This window comes from Leishmania mexicana, chromosome 8, assembly GCF_000234665.1.
Source record: "Leishmania mexicana MHOM/GT/2001/U1103 complete genome, chromosome 8".
Lineage (NCBI taxonomy): Eukaryota > Euglenozoa > Kinetoplastea > Trypanosomatida > Trypanosomatidae > Leishmania > Leishmania mexicana.
The window spans coordinates 1,587,108-1,603,919 of record NC_018312.1 but is presented as its reverse complement, the minus strand read 5'-3'; the positions used below and the strand labels follow the sequence as shown (position 1 = coordinate 1,603,919).

The 16,812-nt window shown below is 59.9% G+C and overlaps 2 protein-coding genes across 2 annotated transcripts; both read left to right on the top strand.

Moving 5' to 3' along the window:
- Window positions 1–11,087: 11,087 nt before the first annotated feature.
- Window positions 11,088–12,911, top strand: LMXM_08_1090 (putative histone deacetylase; the record flags this gene model as incomplete). The annotated part of the gene is made up of 1 exon (XM_003872610.1): window positions 11,088–12,911. The coding sequence occupies one exon, from the start codon at window positions 11,088–11,090 to the stop codon at window positions 12,909–12,911; it is 1,824 nt and encodes a 607-aa protein (XP_003872659.1).
- Window positions 12,912–13,751: 840 nt separating this feature from the next.
- Window positions 13,752–14,831, top strand: LMXM_08_1080 (putative cathepsin L-like protease; the record flags this gene model as incomplete). The annotated part of the gene is made up of 1 exon (XM_003872609.1): window positions 13,752–14,831. One exon carries the CDS (start codon window positions 13,752–13,754, stop codon window positions 14,829–14,831), a length of 1,080 nt encoding a protein of 359 aa, XP_003872658.1.
- Window positions 14,832–16,812: the final 1,981 nt, after the last annotated feature.

Sequence of the window (16,812 nt, the reverse complement as noted above, 5' to 3'; positions counted from 1 at the left end):
TACTTTTCATGTTCTTTTTCTCTTCTGCAGAGATACTTGTAATGCACAGAGGCCAACCAGATTAAGAATGGCTCCCTTTTTGAAAGGAATCTATGACAAAAGCAAGACCTTGCTTTATAATCGCTCTCGTCGCGCTTGGCTCAGCCTTCGCAAGTCTTGTCTTCACTGCCGCTGTGTCGCGTTTCTCGTGCTGAGTTTTCCCATCTTGAGCCATCCCTTTCGCGCTTTTGCGCTTTGCCTTCATCTTTGCACGTGCAAATCCACGACCTTTCTTCTCAAGCTGCTTGCGAAAGCCGCCTTTGCCACCCCCGCGACACCTCACAAGAGCGAAAAGAGACCCATACCTGTCTATATTCTCTCGAAACGCAACGAGCTTGCTATTCTCTTTCACATAGAGTTCAAAGGTTTCTGGAGAGCGATCTGTTTCCTTAGAGAGAGCCTCCAAAATAGCATCCTTTGTTTCCTGCAGAACCGACACGGAAATTACTTTCTGCACCGGAAGCAGAGTGCAGCAGAGCGCACGCGGCGATCCTCCGGACATTCTTTACTCTCACGCGGAAGCTGCAACTCGACAGAACCTTTCAGAAATAAAACGACTAGGAATCTTTGATTATTTGTTGCGGTCAGGAAAAGACGGTGTTGAAAAAGTTGCATTCATTGTTGCATGTATGATGAAATCAGTTTCGGTCGTACTTCAACGCGAAGTAGGTTCATTTCCCTGCAAACACGACAACCACCGTTGTCAGACCTGTCTGTTTGTCGCCAGATGGAATTTGATTCAACGACGGACACCTCGGCGTGGTGGAGTCCAGAGGCGCACCGATTATTCGGGTCTTATTTGTTGTCCGCTCGCTTTCGCTGGTGCTTACATGCTGCCACATCACACAAGAGGCCCACCGATCCAACACGCCAAGATTTTCACACAACCAACCCAAGCAGGCGCCAAGGACAATGAAACTTTCCATTTTAGCTTCATCATCGCGATCCGTTTCCCGTCATAACACATGGGCATCTCAGCGTGGCGTAGCGGTCCAGTACCCACTCCCTCTGGAGAAGGCAACCAGGTCCCCCCTATCCCCTCCGAGTGCCAACCCTCTTCTGGGACTGACAGGCCAAAGCACCCGCGACGCGGTGATGCCAGCGATGTGTCGCTGCGGATGCCGGCGGTGGCCTCCTTGATGGCGCTGCGTCGGAGAGAGCTGCAACTGTCCAGACGTTTGCGCCACCTGTGTGACGGGCAGGGTGCCCACATGACCCGAACGTGCCCCGCCCGACCCCCACTGCCGACTGGAAAGGGGGTCCGCGTCACCCCGAGGGGGAATGCAGCAGGGGGCGGCCGGCATGATGGGTGGGCGGCTGCGGCGCGCCCTGCTCAGCGGGTGTTGGGCGGAGTTTGGGGCCGAGGGCGCGCACCGGCGCCTGAGTCGGCGGACTGCCGCAACGTGTGTCTAGCGGTGCTTTGCGCCAGCCGGTGGGCGTGCGACCGGCCTGGGGCGGCGCCGCGCTGGACACACGCCCCCTGGCAGAGAATGAACGCATTTGAAAAAATAACCAATACTTTTTGTGTGGTGGCGCATCGGGGGCAACGCTGCGCTGCCCAAGACAACTTTTCAGAACAAACCCCCCATCACGGGAAGCATCCCACCACCCCAACCCCCTTTTTCAAAACCTCTTCAGCACCAGGTCTGGAAGAAGCTTCAGAAGACGAGCCTACCCCCAGTTCGCACCGAACTTTGAATGTCAGACGGGGCCCCCTTACATACACCCCATGCGCGCCGATTGAATAGGGCAGCCGGCCGCCATCAAGCGACCAACGGAAAACGAGCCTTTTCTTTTCCAAACAAAGGAGGCACGTAATGTGAGAAAGCGGGGGTCTTCACCATAGCCCAATGCACCTGCCGCAGCAAAGCAGGAGAACAGCGTACAACCAAGTTGCGGCGTGGCGCGCGGATCTTCGAGCCACCACGGGGCCGCGCAGACACCAGGCTCACCTTCCTTTGCAAACTAGTTTTTGGTTGGTCTCGCTTTTTGTCTGCTACTTTTGGACTTTCAGAGCCTGAATTATGCAGGGGTGAAAGCAAAAAAGCAGCGTTGACCTTTTTTTTCAATTCTTATAAGAAAGCATGGGGGATGAAATGCGACACCGGCCGCTAAGGAAACACCCCATTTATTCAGGGGAAAAAAACACACCTGTGGATCACGAAAAAAGACTCTTTATTTAAACGGGGTGTCGCTGTTTTCCCCGCCAGCCACTGCTTCGCACCCAAGGTGGAAGCATGTGTGGGCGATTCGTGCGCCTTTCACCCGTGACCCCGGCGTTCCCGGGCGGGCGCATAACCGCAATGGCGGCCCCTTTGGTGAAGCACACCCACCGGACGCAACGGTTTTACCAGGAGATTTTTCGGGGCTTGGAAGAAAAGGGATGAGGGTTGGAACTTTTGCGTGGATCCAACGCAAAAAAAATAGGAGCCCAACGGGCGGCGGGGGGAGCACCTGTTTCGCGACGGCAAAAGGGCTGGGCGCTGCCATCGCCGGCGCCCCCACCCAGTCGGAAAAACACCCCGCGGCAAACCACCGGCGGGGCCATTTTTGGTTGCGCGACTGAAACCTTGTGTGGCCTGCCCCAGGCGCCCCGAAAACACGCCTCGGAGGCGGCTGCCGAACGGGGTCGCCTTTTTTTTGCCCCAACGGCCGGGGGGCGCGCGGCGGCATACCCCCCCCCCGCCCCCGGGGCCCCCAACGGGCGCCGCCGCCACCCCGCCGAAAGAAAAAAACGCCCCCCCCCCGGCAAACCCCTGGCCGTGCCGCCTGGGGCCAAACCGGGGGCGTCGGCGTGGGCGGTGGTGGTGGCCGGGCCTGTGCCCCCGCCCCGAGGGCGTGACGGGCCCCGTTTTCTTTTGCGCGGGGGTGGCCCGGCCTAGGCGTTCCCTCGGCCCCAAAAAGCAAAAGTCGTCACAACGTGGCCGGCCGGCGGCATACCGGCGCCACCCACCACGCACGAAAGAACCACCTGTGGGGTTGGGTTCCTTTTTAAGAGATCTGGAAGAGCTACGCCGAAGGACAAACACAAAAATTTGCCGGGGGGCGGCGGGGTCGGTCATTGGGGGTTCCTTTGCGGGGGAAAGGCGGGGGGCCCCCTTCCCAGCCCCCACCATCGAGGACAAACCCGCCGCCAACCGCCACAAACACAAACGCCCGCCAGCTCGTCTTTTCGGGTTTCGCCAAGCCCCCCCGCACCCCTTCTTTTCCGGCGCGCTTTTTCTGGTGGGTTGGACCCCTGCAAGGCAGCCGCGGGGGGCGTGCGGTGGGGGCACGGGGCGCGCCTATGTAAAAAAATGTGCGCGGGCCTGGTTGGCGGGCGGGTTCCTGTGCGGGGCCGGCTTTGGGCCTTTGTTTGGCGCCCCCCCCCCTTTAGACACCCGGCGCGGCCCAAAGCGCGACCACGCACCCCGGAAAACAAGACGACCGGCAGCAGCAAGCGCCAGCCGCGGCCCCAGAGACCCCTGGTCTTATTTGGCGCCGCTTTGCGCGACGAAACAACCCAAAGAAGGCGGCCTTTCCGCCAGCCACGCCCCTGCCAAAACAGGCTGGCTGCGGCCAACGCCAAAGGTTTTGGAAGCCGCGGCGCGTTTTTTTCGCTGGTCCGGATATGTTTTCGGGATATGTTTGCTGTTCTTGGAAACCCCTAAAGGTTCTGTGGCGCACCCCCCGGCCAACCACCCACGGCGGCGCCCGATGCCCAAACTTTTTCCTGCCTATCCGCATTGGGGGCGGCAAACTCTTAAAATCCGCCTGCTCCTGGCATGGGAAAATTTCCGCCAGAGAAACCCTGAAAGGTCATCCGTAACGGGGCCGGCGTTCGCGCACACCGCCCTCGGCAAAACCGCCGGGCCTTTTTCCCCTAGCCGCCCCGCGCCGCCTTTTCACACCAAGCCGCCAACGTGCAGGCGCCGCAGAAAAACAGCACGACAAACCGGCGAAAAACACCAGGACGGCGCCACACCACCGCGCCAAACCGGGATTCCCGCTGGCTGGGTCGCGGCCCGCGCTTTTCCCTGGATGTGCGCCTGGCCATCGCGCGCGTGGCGGAAATATGGCCCCCCGGTTTGGAAAGCCGCCGTGTCTTCGAGCAGAAAGAAAAATCATAGGGGCCCGTTCCCAAAAAATGGGGGGGGGGCGCCCATCCCCCGCCATCCAAACCCCCACCGCGGCCGCAACGGGGGTGGGAAAACCCAATCGGGACCAACCCCCGGGGCCTGGGGCCTTGCGCGAAGGGCGAGGTGGGGCGTTTCGGCGCGGGCCACCCCCGTTGGCTTCGGCCCCCATCCCGGCCGTTTCCGCTGGGGCGGGTGCCTTTGGGGTGCCGTCGTGGGGCGCCGGCCGGGGCCGCCCCGCGCCCTGTTAATGGGCCCGCCGCGCCCCGGGTTGGCGGAAACGCGGCCCGGGGGCCAGGGCCTTGCCGGCGGCGCGGGCCCCCGCGGGCGCAGGGCCCCCCCAACGGCCCGGGTTTTTTTTCCCGCCGGGGGCCGCCCCCGTCTTCGCGACCGGGGGGAGGGCCGGGGAAACGCGCAATAAAGAAACGATGGGGGTTGTCCGCGGCGGTTTTTCTAGCGGCGCAGACAAGTCGAGCGACCCCTTCGCCGAGTAAAAAAAATGTTCCGGGAAGCTCCGGCGGGTCGAAGGTTGGCCGAGGCCCGGGGTGTGGTGGGGGTTCCTTTGGCCCTGGCGTCGGGAATGCCGGAAACGTGGTGTTCTTTTTTTTTGGCCCGTTGGGGCGTCGCCGCCGCTTGGGGGACCCTTCGCGGCGGCGGTCGCCAACGGGGGGGGGGGTGGTTTGAAAGATCTCCGGCCGCGCCGGGTGTGGTTTGGTGGGGGCGGAAGTGAGGTTGGTCTCGCGGGGTGTTTGGGAATATTGTGCGCTGTCGCGTTTTTGGTGGGGTGGTCGGGGTCCTTGGGACACCGTTCTCTATGAAGATGCCTGTGCGGTGTTGGGGGTGGTGTTTTCATGCATTGGATAGCGCGGCGGGTTTCGGGCGATGGGTGGTTTGGATCGGCGGAAAGTGGGGTGGGGGCTCTGGGTCCGGCGCTGGGGTTTGCCCCGGGGGTGCGCGGGTGTGGTTCCTCGCCTGGTGCGCTCTGGGTGCGCTTTTGCTTTGGTAGGGGAGGGTCGGGTGGGTGCAGGCATCGCGCGCATCTGTCTCTGTCACGCGGTGTGCGATCCGGCCCTGTCCAACTTCGCCGTCGGGGGCGCGCGGGTGAGGCGCCGAAACGGTGTTTCGTGCGAATGGGTGGGTAAGGTATGGGGATGCCAAAGCGGCAGGGCATACCATGTTGTGTTGTAAGAAAAAATAAGTTCCGGATTACTCTCCGCACCGCCTCGCCGCAAAAGGACCGTCGGGGCGCTGGGCGCGTGGGTGGGTTAGGGCGCCGCCTATCGCCGCGTGTTGTGGTGGGGTGGGCCGGGGCCGGGGTTGCGCCCCCGCCTTCGACAAAGGCCACACCCACCCACGCCCGAAGGAACGCCCAGGCACGCCGCCCCCCCCCCCCCCCCCACCGCCGGTGGTTGGCCGTGGCGCCACGCCATGGTGGATGACTTTGCTAAGGGCAACTTTTTCACGGGAACCTAAACTATGCGGGGCTGGCCGGTTTCGGTAGACCGCCCATCCAAACAATACCGTTCCCGGGGCGAACGGGGTGGGGACCTAAGGAGGCGGCGCCTGCGTGACGCTGGGGCTTTTGGTGGCGCCTGGAAAGTCGCGGTGGTTTGTTTTCTTGCTGTGCGCCTGCGCTTTTCGGGCCTCGGGGGGTTTCCCGGCGTTCGGCCCCCCCCGCGCGCGCGCCCCCCCGGCCCAGCAGACGCCGGGAGCGGCGGTGGAAGTCTGGCGAAAAGGCAGCCTCTTCCTGGTGATTGCGGTGGAAACTGGGGGGGCCGTCTCTCTTCCAGTTCCTTCGCGAAGTGGAGTTAAAGCGCGCTCTTGTTTCCCAACGCGTTTATTCTCTCCCAGGGGGCGTGTGTCCAGCGCGGCGCCGCCCCAGGCCGGTCGCACGCCCACCGGCTGGCGCAAAGCACCGCTAGACACACGTTGCGGCAGTCCGCCGACTCAGGCGCCGGTGCGCGCCCTCGGCCCCAAACTCCGCCCAATACCCGCTGAGCAGGGCGCGCCGCAGCCGCCCACCCATCATGCCGGCCGCCCCCTGCTGCATTCCCCCTCGGGGTGACGCGGACCCCCTTTCCAGTCGGCAGTGGGGGTCGGGCGGGGCACATTCGGGTCATGTGGGCACCCTGCCCGTCACACAGGTGGCGCAAACGTCTGGACAGTTGCAGCTCTCTCCGACGCAGCGCCATCAAGGAGGCCACCGCCGGCATCAGCAGCGACACATCGCTGGCATCACCGCGTCGCGGGTGCTTTGGCCTGTCAGTCCCAGAAGAGGGTTGGCACTCGGAGGGGATAGGGGGGACCTGGTTGCCTTCTCCAGAGGGAGTGGGTACTGGACTTTGCTATCGCTTTGAGGCGTGCCTCGTTCTCAGGGGGGTTGCTGGTGTAATTTTTTTAGGAGCTGCCAGCTGCAATGTGGCGTGCGGAGATCTGGTTACTGAACATTGACGACTGCCGTCTCTGCTGATTTCCGTGTTGCCTGGGCTGTTGCGTGCGAGCTCAATGGGCAACTTGGTCGAGGGGGGGGTCAAGAGGGGAGGTCTCCAGGGTGGGCGCAGGTGAGACTGATATGGTAACAGAAAACAATGCTGTGAAAATAGATCAGATGTAGTAAAATAGATGAGAGGTGGGATGTCACTGTGGGGGTAAGGGGAAGAATGCGAATAGCCTACGGTGTCTTTGTCGCTGGGCCCCCAAGATGGAAGAAGAACTAGTATAGTGCATCTTTCTATAGAATTTGTCGCCTTATTTGCCCTCCTTTTTGTGCCTACGCACGCTTGGTGTGGAGTTACGTTTTTTCTCGGCTTTAAAATGCTGTCTGTGCCACATCCAGTGCCCACACGCTTAGAGTTGAACTTCTCGCCTTTGCACGAGAGTGGCTCTCGTTCTGTCACCCACGAGGGCAATGTAGTATCACGAGGAGGCAGCAAGTATAGGGGATGCGCGTACATGGATCTTGGCAGGAGCAACGGCCGCCCAAGCAGACACCGGGTTCATGATGTAACCGCTTCCTGCTCTGGTCGAAGGGCACCAATATTGCCTGAGGGGTCCCTTATATCCAACCCATCATCAGCGTATCAAAGGGTTCCACAAGCGATAGAGGCGCAAATATTGGCAAAGGAAGAAATTATCTTGATAAAATGGAAAGAGTGGAACGCTCGGATGACCGAGCACCTTGGTTTGGAGAATACTCTGCCTGAAGCAGTTTTGGGTTGCAATACTCCCCACAATGACTGTTTCCACAGGGTGTCACTGTTCTCGAACCGAAGCATTTATAAAGTCCAGACGAAAGGTGCGTGAGGGCTCTCATCACTGCAAAACTACGCCCTGAACTTATCATCAGGTTGCTCTTCCCTGCCTCACTCTCCGCGCAGTAGAGCTGGGAGTGGGGTGACCCCTTTCAAAGTTGCGGATCGTCTCACTGCAAGCGCGTGGCGCCGGCGATACCGTTTGAAATCAACAAACGACAGTCGGGAGCTGCTCTTTCAACGGGCACTAGAATTGGACGACCGCGTCGATACCGGCGTTCTTGGGGGAGCTCCTTTATCGCTGGCCCGCCACACAGCGCCGCTACTTAGACCTTTGATTGCTAAGATGGGTCAAGAGCCGGAGCTCGCTCGGGATGCGAGTGCAATGGAGCACAACGAAAGGGGAGCAGGTGCTGACAAAAGCCACCAGTGTGCAATTGCGGGGCAGTTTGTGGGTCGATATGATGAGTGGGCGAAAGAAGTGAAAGAGTTCATTGGAAATAAACAAGGGTCATCTCTGAAAACTCCTCGCTCAAGGGGAATAAACGTGAGAGAGAGCCACCTGCAAGTATCCAATAACCTTATTCAATGTGGTGTGGGAGTACCTGGCCCACAGAAGTGACCTCTGCTTCTCGAAAATTCGCAGCGCATATCCTGTACTGTGAATGGTGTTCTTCACATAGACTCAGAGCTTGACCCCTTCGACCGGCAGAACGAGAAGCTTAGGGTTTAGGGTATCAACACCAGTAATAGTTTCTTGCTGGATAGTTTTTCGCCTGAGGCGTACATTGGGGTGCCGTTAGACAGGAGTGCTCTCAACATTCTGTTCGTTGATCACGCCGACGATGACCAGTTTTCTCTGCCTACGGTGCCGAGTTGCCACTCTGTGAAGACTATCACGCACAAGTCTTGTCGGACTGGAATGGGTCGAGGAGACTTTTTGTACCTAACCATATGGAGAAGTCGCAAGAACTCTTGTAGGGCAATTTCAATCACTCACGGTGCATCTGAATTTTTTTTGGATTGATGACCTCTCGCTCATGCATTTACTATTATTGCTAGTGTTTGTTTTCCCTATGGTTACTTGGTTTTCTATTGCAATGTGTTGTGACTCGACCTCTCTTTCTTTATCGTCCTTGTACAGTTCAGTGCCTTGGACTTGAGCTTGTGGATCTCGAGAAAAAAATTAGCCTTTACAATTTGACTTCTCCTCCCCACAGGACGGCCTTGCATAGACTCGATTACGCTAGCGGTGTGACAGCGAGGCACAGCAGTTCCGTCGATTGGAAGCAAGAGTAAATCTATATGTAAATCTTTTTCACCTCATAAGGCTTGTCTCTTTTTTGTTGTCTGCTCTGCGTTTATCCCATGGACAGCTTTTCGGAGCTAACGCGACCGTGAAGGTTGCCATCGTTTCATTTGTTGTGTCTCTGCCCCTGATGAAGACGGCTCTCTCCGGGATTGGCTGCAACCTTGCCTCCTACACCAAAACACTCGTGGGCCTGGGCTACAGCCGAATCAGTGAGTTCCCTGAGTTGCTCGGCGAGGATGACCAGGAAAACCATGAGGTTGAGATCCAGCGAGACCGTTATTTGCATCCGTGCTGAGATAACTCAGGAAATGGTCCCCACCAATTTCGGAAACAACGAAACGGGAGCACTTATGACAGGGGGTACCTCAAAGTGATAGCAAAGTCCAGTACCCACTCCCTCTGGAGAAGGCAACCAGGTCCCCCCTATCCCCTCCGAGTGCCAACCCTCTTCTGGGACTGACAGGCCAAAGCACCCGCGACGCGGTGATGCCAGCGATGTGTCGCTGCTGATGCCGGCGGTGGCCTCCTTGATGGCGCTGCGCCGGAGAGAGCTGCAACTGTCCAGACGTTTGCGCCACCTGTGTGACGGGCAGGGTGCCCACATGACCCGAATGTGCCCCGCCCGACCCCCACTGCCGACTGGAAAGGGGGTCCGCGTCACCCCGAGGGGGAATGCAGCAGGGGGCGGCCGGCATGATGGGTGGGCGGCTGCGGCGCGCCCTGCTCAGCGGGTGTTGGGCGGAGTTTGGGGCCGAGGGCGCGCACCGGCGCCTGAGTCGGCGGACTGCCGCAACGTGTGTCTAGCGGTGCTTTGCGCCAGCCGGTGGGCGTGCGACCGGCCTGGGGCGGCGCCGCGCTGGACACACGCCCCCTGGGAGAGAATAAACGTGTTGGGCAAGAGCAAGGGCAAAACGGGGAGAGTCGCATAAATGTGAGCGCTCTATGCCCTCTCTTGGATGGGGTTCGTTGCATCCGAGGATACTGTGGTTATGATTCTGGTCCAGTACAAGACGGGACTCTAGATTAATTGGGCAGTTGCTAGCGGTGATGCACAACGCATCACTTACTCGCGATGTGCTGTGGTTTTGCGCCTTATCTCAGGTGTGTTGGCCTCTACGCTCGTCCGTCGTATGCATGGACTCTCTCTTCTCTAGAAAGCATTTGGGTAGTGGGAGAACGGGAGCTGAGTTTGCTGTCGCCTGGGAAGTCTAGACGCGTGGCTCCAAAAGCATGCTGGAGGTGACTTTATGGTCTGTAGCGGCGGTCTCGGCGACGCGTTTTTCCCGTTTCAGGCATCAGACGTCCCCTTAGGTGTCGAATGGAGAAACCGGTTGATCGACGTTACTGGTTACTTGGTACATCTGACGTTAGCAGCTGACAATCGCGAGACAGCGGGCGGACAACGCGCAACAAGGAAGCGGCGCTAAATGCGGCATATTTTGTGACTGACCACGAATTACACGATACATCGTTGGTGGTGGACTGAAGTAGAAGTCCGTGTCTTTGCGCATGTCTGCGAAGTAGCCCAAACGATGGATATCCTTATACCAGAGTTCTCAGCGATGCTGGTGGGGGTGAGCGGTTCACCATCGCAAGATACCAAGAGACGGTCAACGAGCAGTACGGTGCGCAGGTGTTCGTGAGCCTTGGGAAGGGCCAGGTCGATGTTCATTGAAGTGCAAAGGGCGACGTCATGGCTCATGTCTTACGGAAGGCGAGGGAAGGGGGGAGGTGAATTATTCACACAGCAAAGGATGTTAATCGGTTTTCCGTTGAGCACACTGTCGTTCTCTTAGACACTGAAGAGGACCTTCAGTTGTCCGAGCTCTGTCGAGTACGAGTGTTGTCATCTGCGGCATATGCAGAGATTCTAAGACACGAGGAAATGGATATCTGATCCTTGTAATTGGAGATGGATCCGGCCACCCTTCTACGGGCCACTGGGGTCTGAGTTGGCTCTCAACCAGATCATCCCTTTCCACCGTCAGAAGGCCGCTGTGAAGTGAGTGCGCGTATATATGTATATATATATTTTTTCGTTTTAGAGCATATTTTCTTTTTCTGTCACAGCGCTACGTTTCTTTATATTTGTCCTGCTTATCACGTTTCATGCACGTGGGACCGGTTTCTCGAGCGAGGTCCGTCGACTAAAGCGATTCTGCCTGCTCCTAAACGAGGGCAGGATCCTAGAACTTCCTCAGTTCTACAGCTCAGGGGACGAAGATCTCGTGGATGACAGGCAAGCACTGCTATCGTGCATGCCTTCCGCCCCTCGTAAAGTGGTCTAGACACCGGATAATGAAAAAGGCCTTTTGACTCTCATTCACCGCTTTTTTCTCTTCTACGTGCTTAGCATACCGGCGTTCACCCATGCCGCCACCACGTTTTGCGCATCCCGAGCTGAATGGCACCGTAACTGTGCGACGCTTCCAGCGTCCTCAGCTTGAAACTGAAGCGCATATTAGAAAAGGTGACCTGAAAGAGCCGTTGGAAGCTGTAGCTGGTCGAGTGGGCTTGCGAGCACGATGTTCCACGAGCTCACCGTCCGCCGACTTGTGTCTTGTCGACGACCAAGAGCTTGTGCTCATGGGAAAGCTAGTGGATAAAGGAGTGTACTACATCACAGGGGGCGTTTGTACTGATGCAGAGGGCAGGGACACATCATCGCAAAGCCCCAAAGCCGCTGTTGTGAGCAGCACGGCATGTGGGGCGGCACCGCAACCTCCCGACATCACCGTGGGGTGGTGTTTCGACGCGCGCATGCTGCTACATTGCTCTGACATCAGCCGCTCCCCTGAAACACCACACCGTCTGAAACGCGCAATTGAGGCACTTCAGGGCTGCGAGCGCGCGCTCGACGTTCTGCCTGTCGAGCTGCTGGCTCCCTTTACGGTGCACGCGGATAGTGGCTTGGTGTCGGACTCGAACCGAGTTCTGCCACCGATAAGCGCAGCCAACCGCTCGCAATGGATACCTGCACGACTCGCCACCTATGACGAGGTTTGCTCCTTCCAAGATCCGCAAGTCTACGAACATTTTTTGAAGAGTGGGGCGGCTCTGGTGAACTTGAAAAGTGACGTTTACTGCAACGACGAGACAAGCAGCGTAGCTGCCCGACTTTCGGCAGGCGCCGTGATCGACGCTAGTGTTGCCGCGCTGCGCGGTGTGGCGGCTTCCCGGTCCGGCACCGCCTCCAGCGCTGCTGGGCGTGTGCATCCCCTCGTGTCATTTTGTCTTGTGCGGCCGCCGGGGCATCATTGCACGGCCTCACAGCCGAGCGGATTTTGCCTGGTCAACAATGTCGCCATTGCAGCTCAGCAACTGCGCATTCGACACGCATCAACGTTGCCCTCTGGCCCTCCGCGCATCGCCATTCTCGATCTGGACGTCCACTTCGGCGAGGGAACCGCCTCTTTTGTTGAGGGTGCCTGCGACCCCGGCTCGCTACTGTATCTGTCGCTCCACCGCTACGATAAAGGGCAGTTCTACCCCTTCGACGGCCGCGGCGACACGGCTTACGTGGGAGGGAGCCGACACGCCGCCTCCAAAGGCAGCATCTGTAATGTTGCCGTCCACACCAACGGGCAACAGCCGGCACGATGTGAGCAGGTCATCTCCGACTACCTAATGAACTCCGTGTTCGAGGAGATTTTCTTGCCCCGGCTGGCTGAGTTTAGGCCCGACCTAGTCATGGTGTCACTGGGGTTCGATGCTGCCTATGGCGATCCATTGGGCAAGATGGCCGTCGAGGGTGGGTTTGCCTCTGTCCTGTCGCGGGTGAAGGGGTGGTGCCTGCATGACGGACGGACAGCGGGGTTGGTCGTTGTTCTGGAGGGCGGGTACAACCCAGAGGCGGTTGCGCAAGGGGTGCTCTCTGTCGCTCTTGCCTTGAGCCTTCCTCGCACCGACCCTTTGCTACTGCGTTTGGTTGAGGAAAAGTCACCGAAGGTCTGGGCAGACCTGCGGCAACGCCAGGAGCGGCGTCGTCGCGAGTGGCAGCAGGTGCGAAAGGAGCGGGCAGAAGGGGATGTCGCAGCAGGACCCAGCGACCGGGGCTCTGATTCGAAGCTGACTGCATCGCAGGAACCAGAGCACGTCCAAGAAGACGCGTTGCTTCTGGATCGTCACAAGCGCTGGTGCGCCGCACTGGTAGCCAAGGTTCAGCAAATACACCGGGAAGCCATGACACTTTAGCCTTAGGCTTTCATCACCGCGTGCCTAGTGTGCCACAAAGCTTTGCATTGTGACTGAGGCTTCTCCTGTCCACAAACGTAAACGCACGTCACTGTGCGCTTCCCAGCTCTCCACCGACGGCGGCGGTGACAAGTATGAAATCTTGGTGCGCGTGCGTTGTCCTGAAAGACCCGTGCGAGAATGTGCCAGTGTGTCATCGCCGACCGGCGTTGGTGTACGTGCTTCAGCTGCTTTTCTCCCACACCCCCCATACTCTCAAAGATGATCCACAGTTTCGCCCTCTTCGTCGTTTCACTCCCTACACAAAGACCTATCTGTTTCATCCCCGCCCGCTGCCTTACGTTTCCTTCCCACCTCCCCTCCACCGAGCCTACCTACGAACAACTACACGAAAAACCACACACGCACACGAATCATGTGATCCCCACCTCCACTCATTCTGCAACCAGAACCACGTAAAGCTAACCATCCAAGTGCCCCAATTTAAGTTGGCACGGAGCGCACGCACCGGGGATGTGTGACGTGCGTCGCTGTGCGCCTCTCCCTCTCCCCTGTGCGCGCGGCGCATGGATGCACCGCTGTTGTGTGAGGTTGCCCGCACCTGCGTTGTTGCCTGTGATGACGTCCCTCCCTCTCTTGCACTCTCCCCGTCCCCACCTGCCCTGCACCGTGGTCGACTGCTCCCGACGCCCTGCACAGACTCTCATCGCCACCACCAGCAGCAGCCCTCTATATACCCGCCACTGCCGCAGCGTTCGGGCCGTGGCCTCTGCGTTTCACTTGCTCTCCCCTCGCTCTGTTCATTGCTTCCTTCTGTTCCCCTCGCTGCCCGCGTCCGCGATGGCGACGTCGAGGGCCGCTCTCTGCGCTGTTGCGGTTGTGTGCGTGGTGCTTGCGGCTGCCTGCGCACCCGCGCGCGCGATACACGTGGGCACGCCGGCTGCTGCGCTGTTCGAGGAGTTCAAGCGGACGTACGGGCGCGCGTACGAGACGCTGGCGGAGGAGCAGCAGCGGCTGGCGAACTTCGAGCGCAACCTGGAGCTGATGCGCGAGCACCAGGCGCGGAACCCCCACGCGCAGTTCGGGATCACGAAGTTCTTCGACCTGTCGGAGGCGGAGTTCGCCGCGCGCTACCTGAACGGCGCCGCGTACTTCGCAGCGGCGAAGCGGCACGCCGCCCAGCACTACCGCAAGGCGCGCGCGGACCTGTCGGCGGTGCCTGATGCGGTGGACTGGCGCGAGAAGGGCGCCGTGACGCCGGTGAAGGATCAGGGTGAGTGCGGGTCGTGCTGGGCGTTCTCGTCGGTCGGCAACATCGAGGGGCAGTGGTACCTTGCCGGCCACGAGCTGGTGAGCCTGTCGGAGCAGCAGCTGGTGAGCTGCGATGACATGAACGATGGCTGCGACGGCGGACTGATGCTGCAGGCGTTCGACTGGCTGCTGCAAAACACGAACGGGCACCTGTACACGGAGGACAGCTACCCCTACGTGTCCGGCAACGGTTATCTGCCCGAGTGCTCGAACAGCAGTGAGCTCGTTGTCGGTGCGCAGATCGACAGCCACGTGTTGATCGGAAGCAGCGAAAAGGCGATGGCTGCGTGGCTCGCGAAGAATGGCCCCATCGCGATTGCGCTGGACGCCAGCTCCTTTATGTCCTACAAGAGCGGCGTGCTGACCGCGTGCATTGGTAAAGAGGTGAACCACGCTGTGCTGCTCGTCGGGTACGACATGACTGGTGAGGTTCCGTACTGGGTGATCAAGAACTCGTGGGGTGGGGACTGGGGCGAGCAGGGCTACGTGCGCGTGGTGATGGGGGTGAACGCGTGCCTGCTCAGTGAATACCCCGTGTCCGCGCATGTGCGGGAGAGTGCCGCCCCTGGCACGAGCACGAGCAGCGAGACGCCCGCTCAGAACGGATGATGGTGGAGCAGGTGATCTGCACTGATATGTACTGCACTCAGGGGTGCGAAAAGGCCCTGATCACCACGAAGGAGTGCCACACGAAGCGGGGAGGCGCCTCCTATGTGATGGAGTGCGGTAATAGCCACCTGTTAACTCGCACGTATACTTCCGGCAATTGCACTGGTGGGGTGAAGTGTACCGTGAGCAACGAGGTTAAGTGAGCGTTATCGTGGTACGGCTCGAGGAAGACCACCTCCCTATAAACGTAGAGGTGTGTGTGCCCTTGTGTGCGTGTGTGTGGTGGTTGCAGCGATGCCCGGCGCGTGTGGGCACCTCCTTGGGTGCGCGCCCGCCGTGGCAGCTGCGCGTGCGTGCGAGATGTGAGGCAGAGGAAGAGGAAGGCGATGCGGGCGACAGCGCAGCGAGGTGCGGCGGAGCGTAGGGGGGAAATGGACGAGCAGGCGCGCTGTGAATCGGAGCTGCGGCACCACCCAAGTCGTGGTGCCCCGCGAATGGCTGTTCTGCCCGCCCTCGCTTCACGCCTCCCCCTCCCCTCGCGTGCCCTCGCGTGGCCTCCCTTGTTATCCCTCTCTCTCGCACGCACACGCACACGCGTATACGCGAGCCCGCTATTCTGCCTTCGTCTGGCTCTTTGTATTCTGCTTGCTTCTTCAGCACACTTGTGTGCTGTGCGTTCAGCGATATCTTCCACTACTTTGTTTTCTCCTCCCCCTCGGGAGGTGCTTCGCTTGTGCTTTGACGGTGGTGCGTGGCTGCCGGGTCATGTGCCGGGCGTGCGCGCCTCCGCCGCCTCCCTGCAGCTTGTGGGTGCGCTGCGTTCGCACCGCGCTCGCGTGCATGCACATGCCTGCACTGCGTGCGGGACGCCTTCCGGGCGCGTTGGCCCCCCGCCTCTGCAGCCACGGTCTGTTTATTGATTGTGCTTGCTTCATCGGCTCTTCTCTGCGCGCGTGCGTGCGTGCGTGTGCGTGTCCGTGCGTATGCGTGAGGCGCAACGGTCCCCAGAGCAAGGCATGTCGAGGGGAACACTCTAGAAATCTATCATGTACATAGACATACGTATATATATATATGTATATATAGATATATATCAGTAATCAAGAGAATGGAGAGTGAGCGTGTGCGCGCCTGTGTGCGCGTGCGTACGTGTGTGTGCAGCATTGCCGTGACGGCATGTACGAAGCGCTGCAGTGGGATGGACCCTGTGCGCGTGCCGGAGAGGTAGTGTCGCGTGTGGGTGCGGAGTGATGGAGGCCAGGGGGCTTACGAGCACCGTCGCTTTTCCCCCGATGGCGGCTGGCACGCAGCGCACGCACCGGGGATGTGTGACGTGCGTCGCTGTGCGCCTCTCCCTCTCCCCTGTGCGCGCGGCGCATGGATGCACCGCTGTTGTGTGAGGTTGCCCGCACCTGCGTTGTTGCCTGTGATGACGTCCCTCCCTCTCTTGCACTCTCCCCGTCCCCACCTGCCCTGCACCGTGGTCGACTGCTCCCGACGCCCTGCACAGACTCTCGTCGCCACCACCAGCAGCAGCCCTCTATATACCCGCCACTGCCGCAGCGTTCGGGCCGTGGCCTCTGCGTTTCACTTGCTCTCCCCTCGCTCTGTTCATTGCTTCCTTCTGTTCCCCTCGCTGCCCGCGTCCGCGATGGCGACGTCGAGGGCCGCTCTCTGCGCTGTTGCGGTTGTGTGCGTGGTGCTTGCGGCTGCCTGCGCACCCGCGCGCGCGATACACGTGGGCACGCCGGCTGCTGCGCTGTTCGAGGAGTTCAAGCGGACGTACGGGCGCGCGTACGAGACGCTGGCGGAGGAGCAGCAGCGGCTGGCGAACTTCGAGCGCAACCTGGAGCTGATGCGCGAGCACCAGGCGCGGAACCCCCACGCGCAGTTCGGGATCACGAAGTTCTTCGACCTGTCGGAGGCGGAGTTCGCCGCGCGCTACCTGAACGGCGCCGCGTACTTCGCAGCGGCGAAGCGG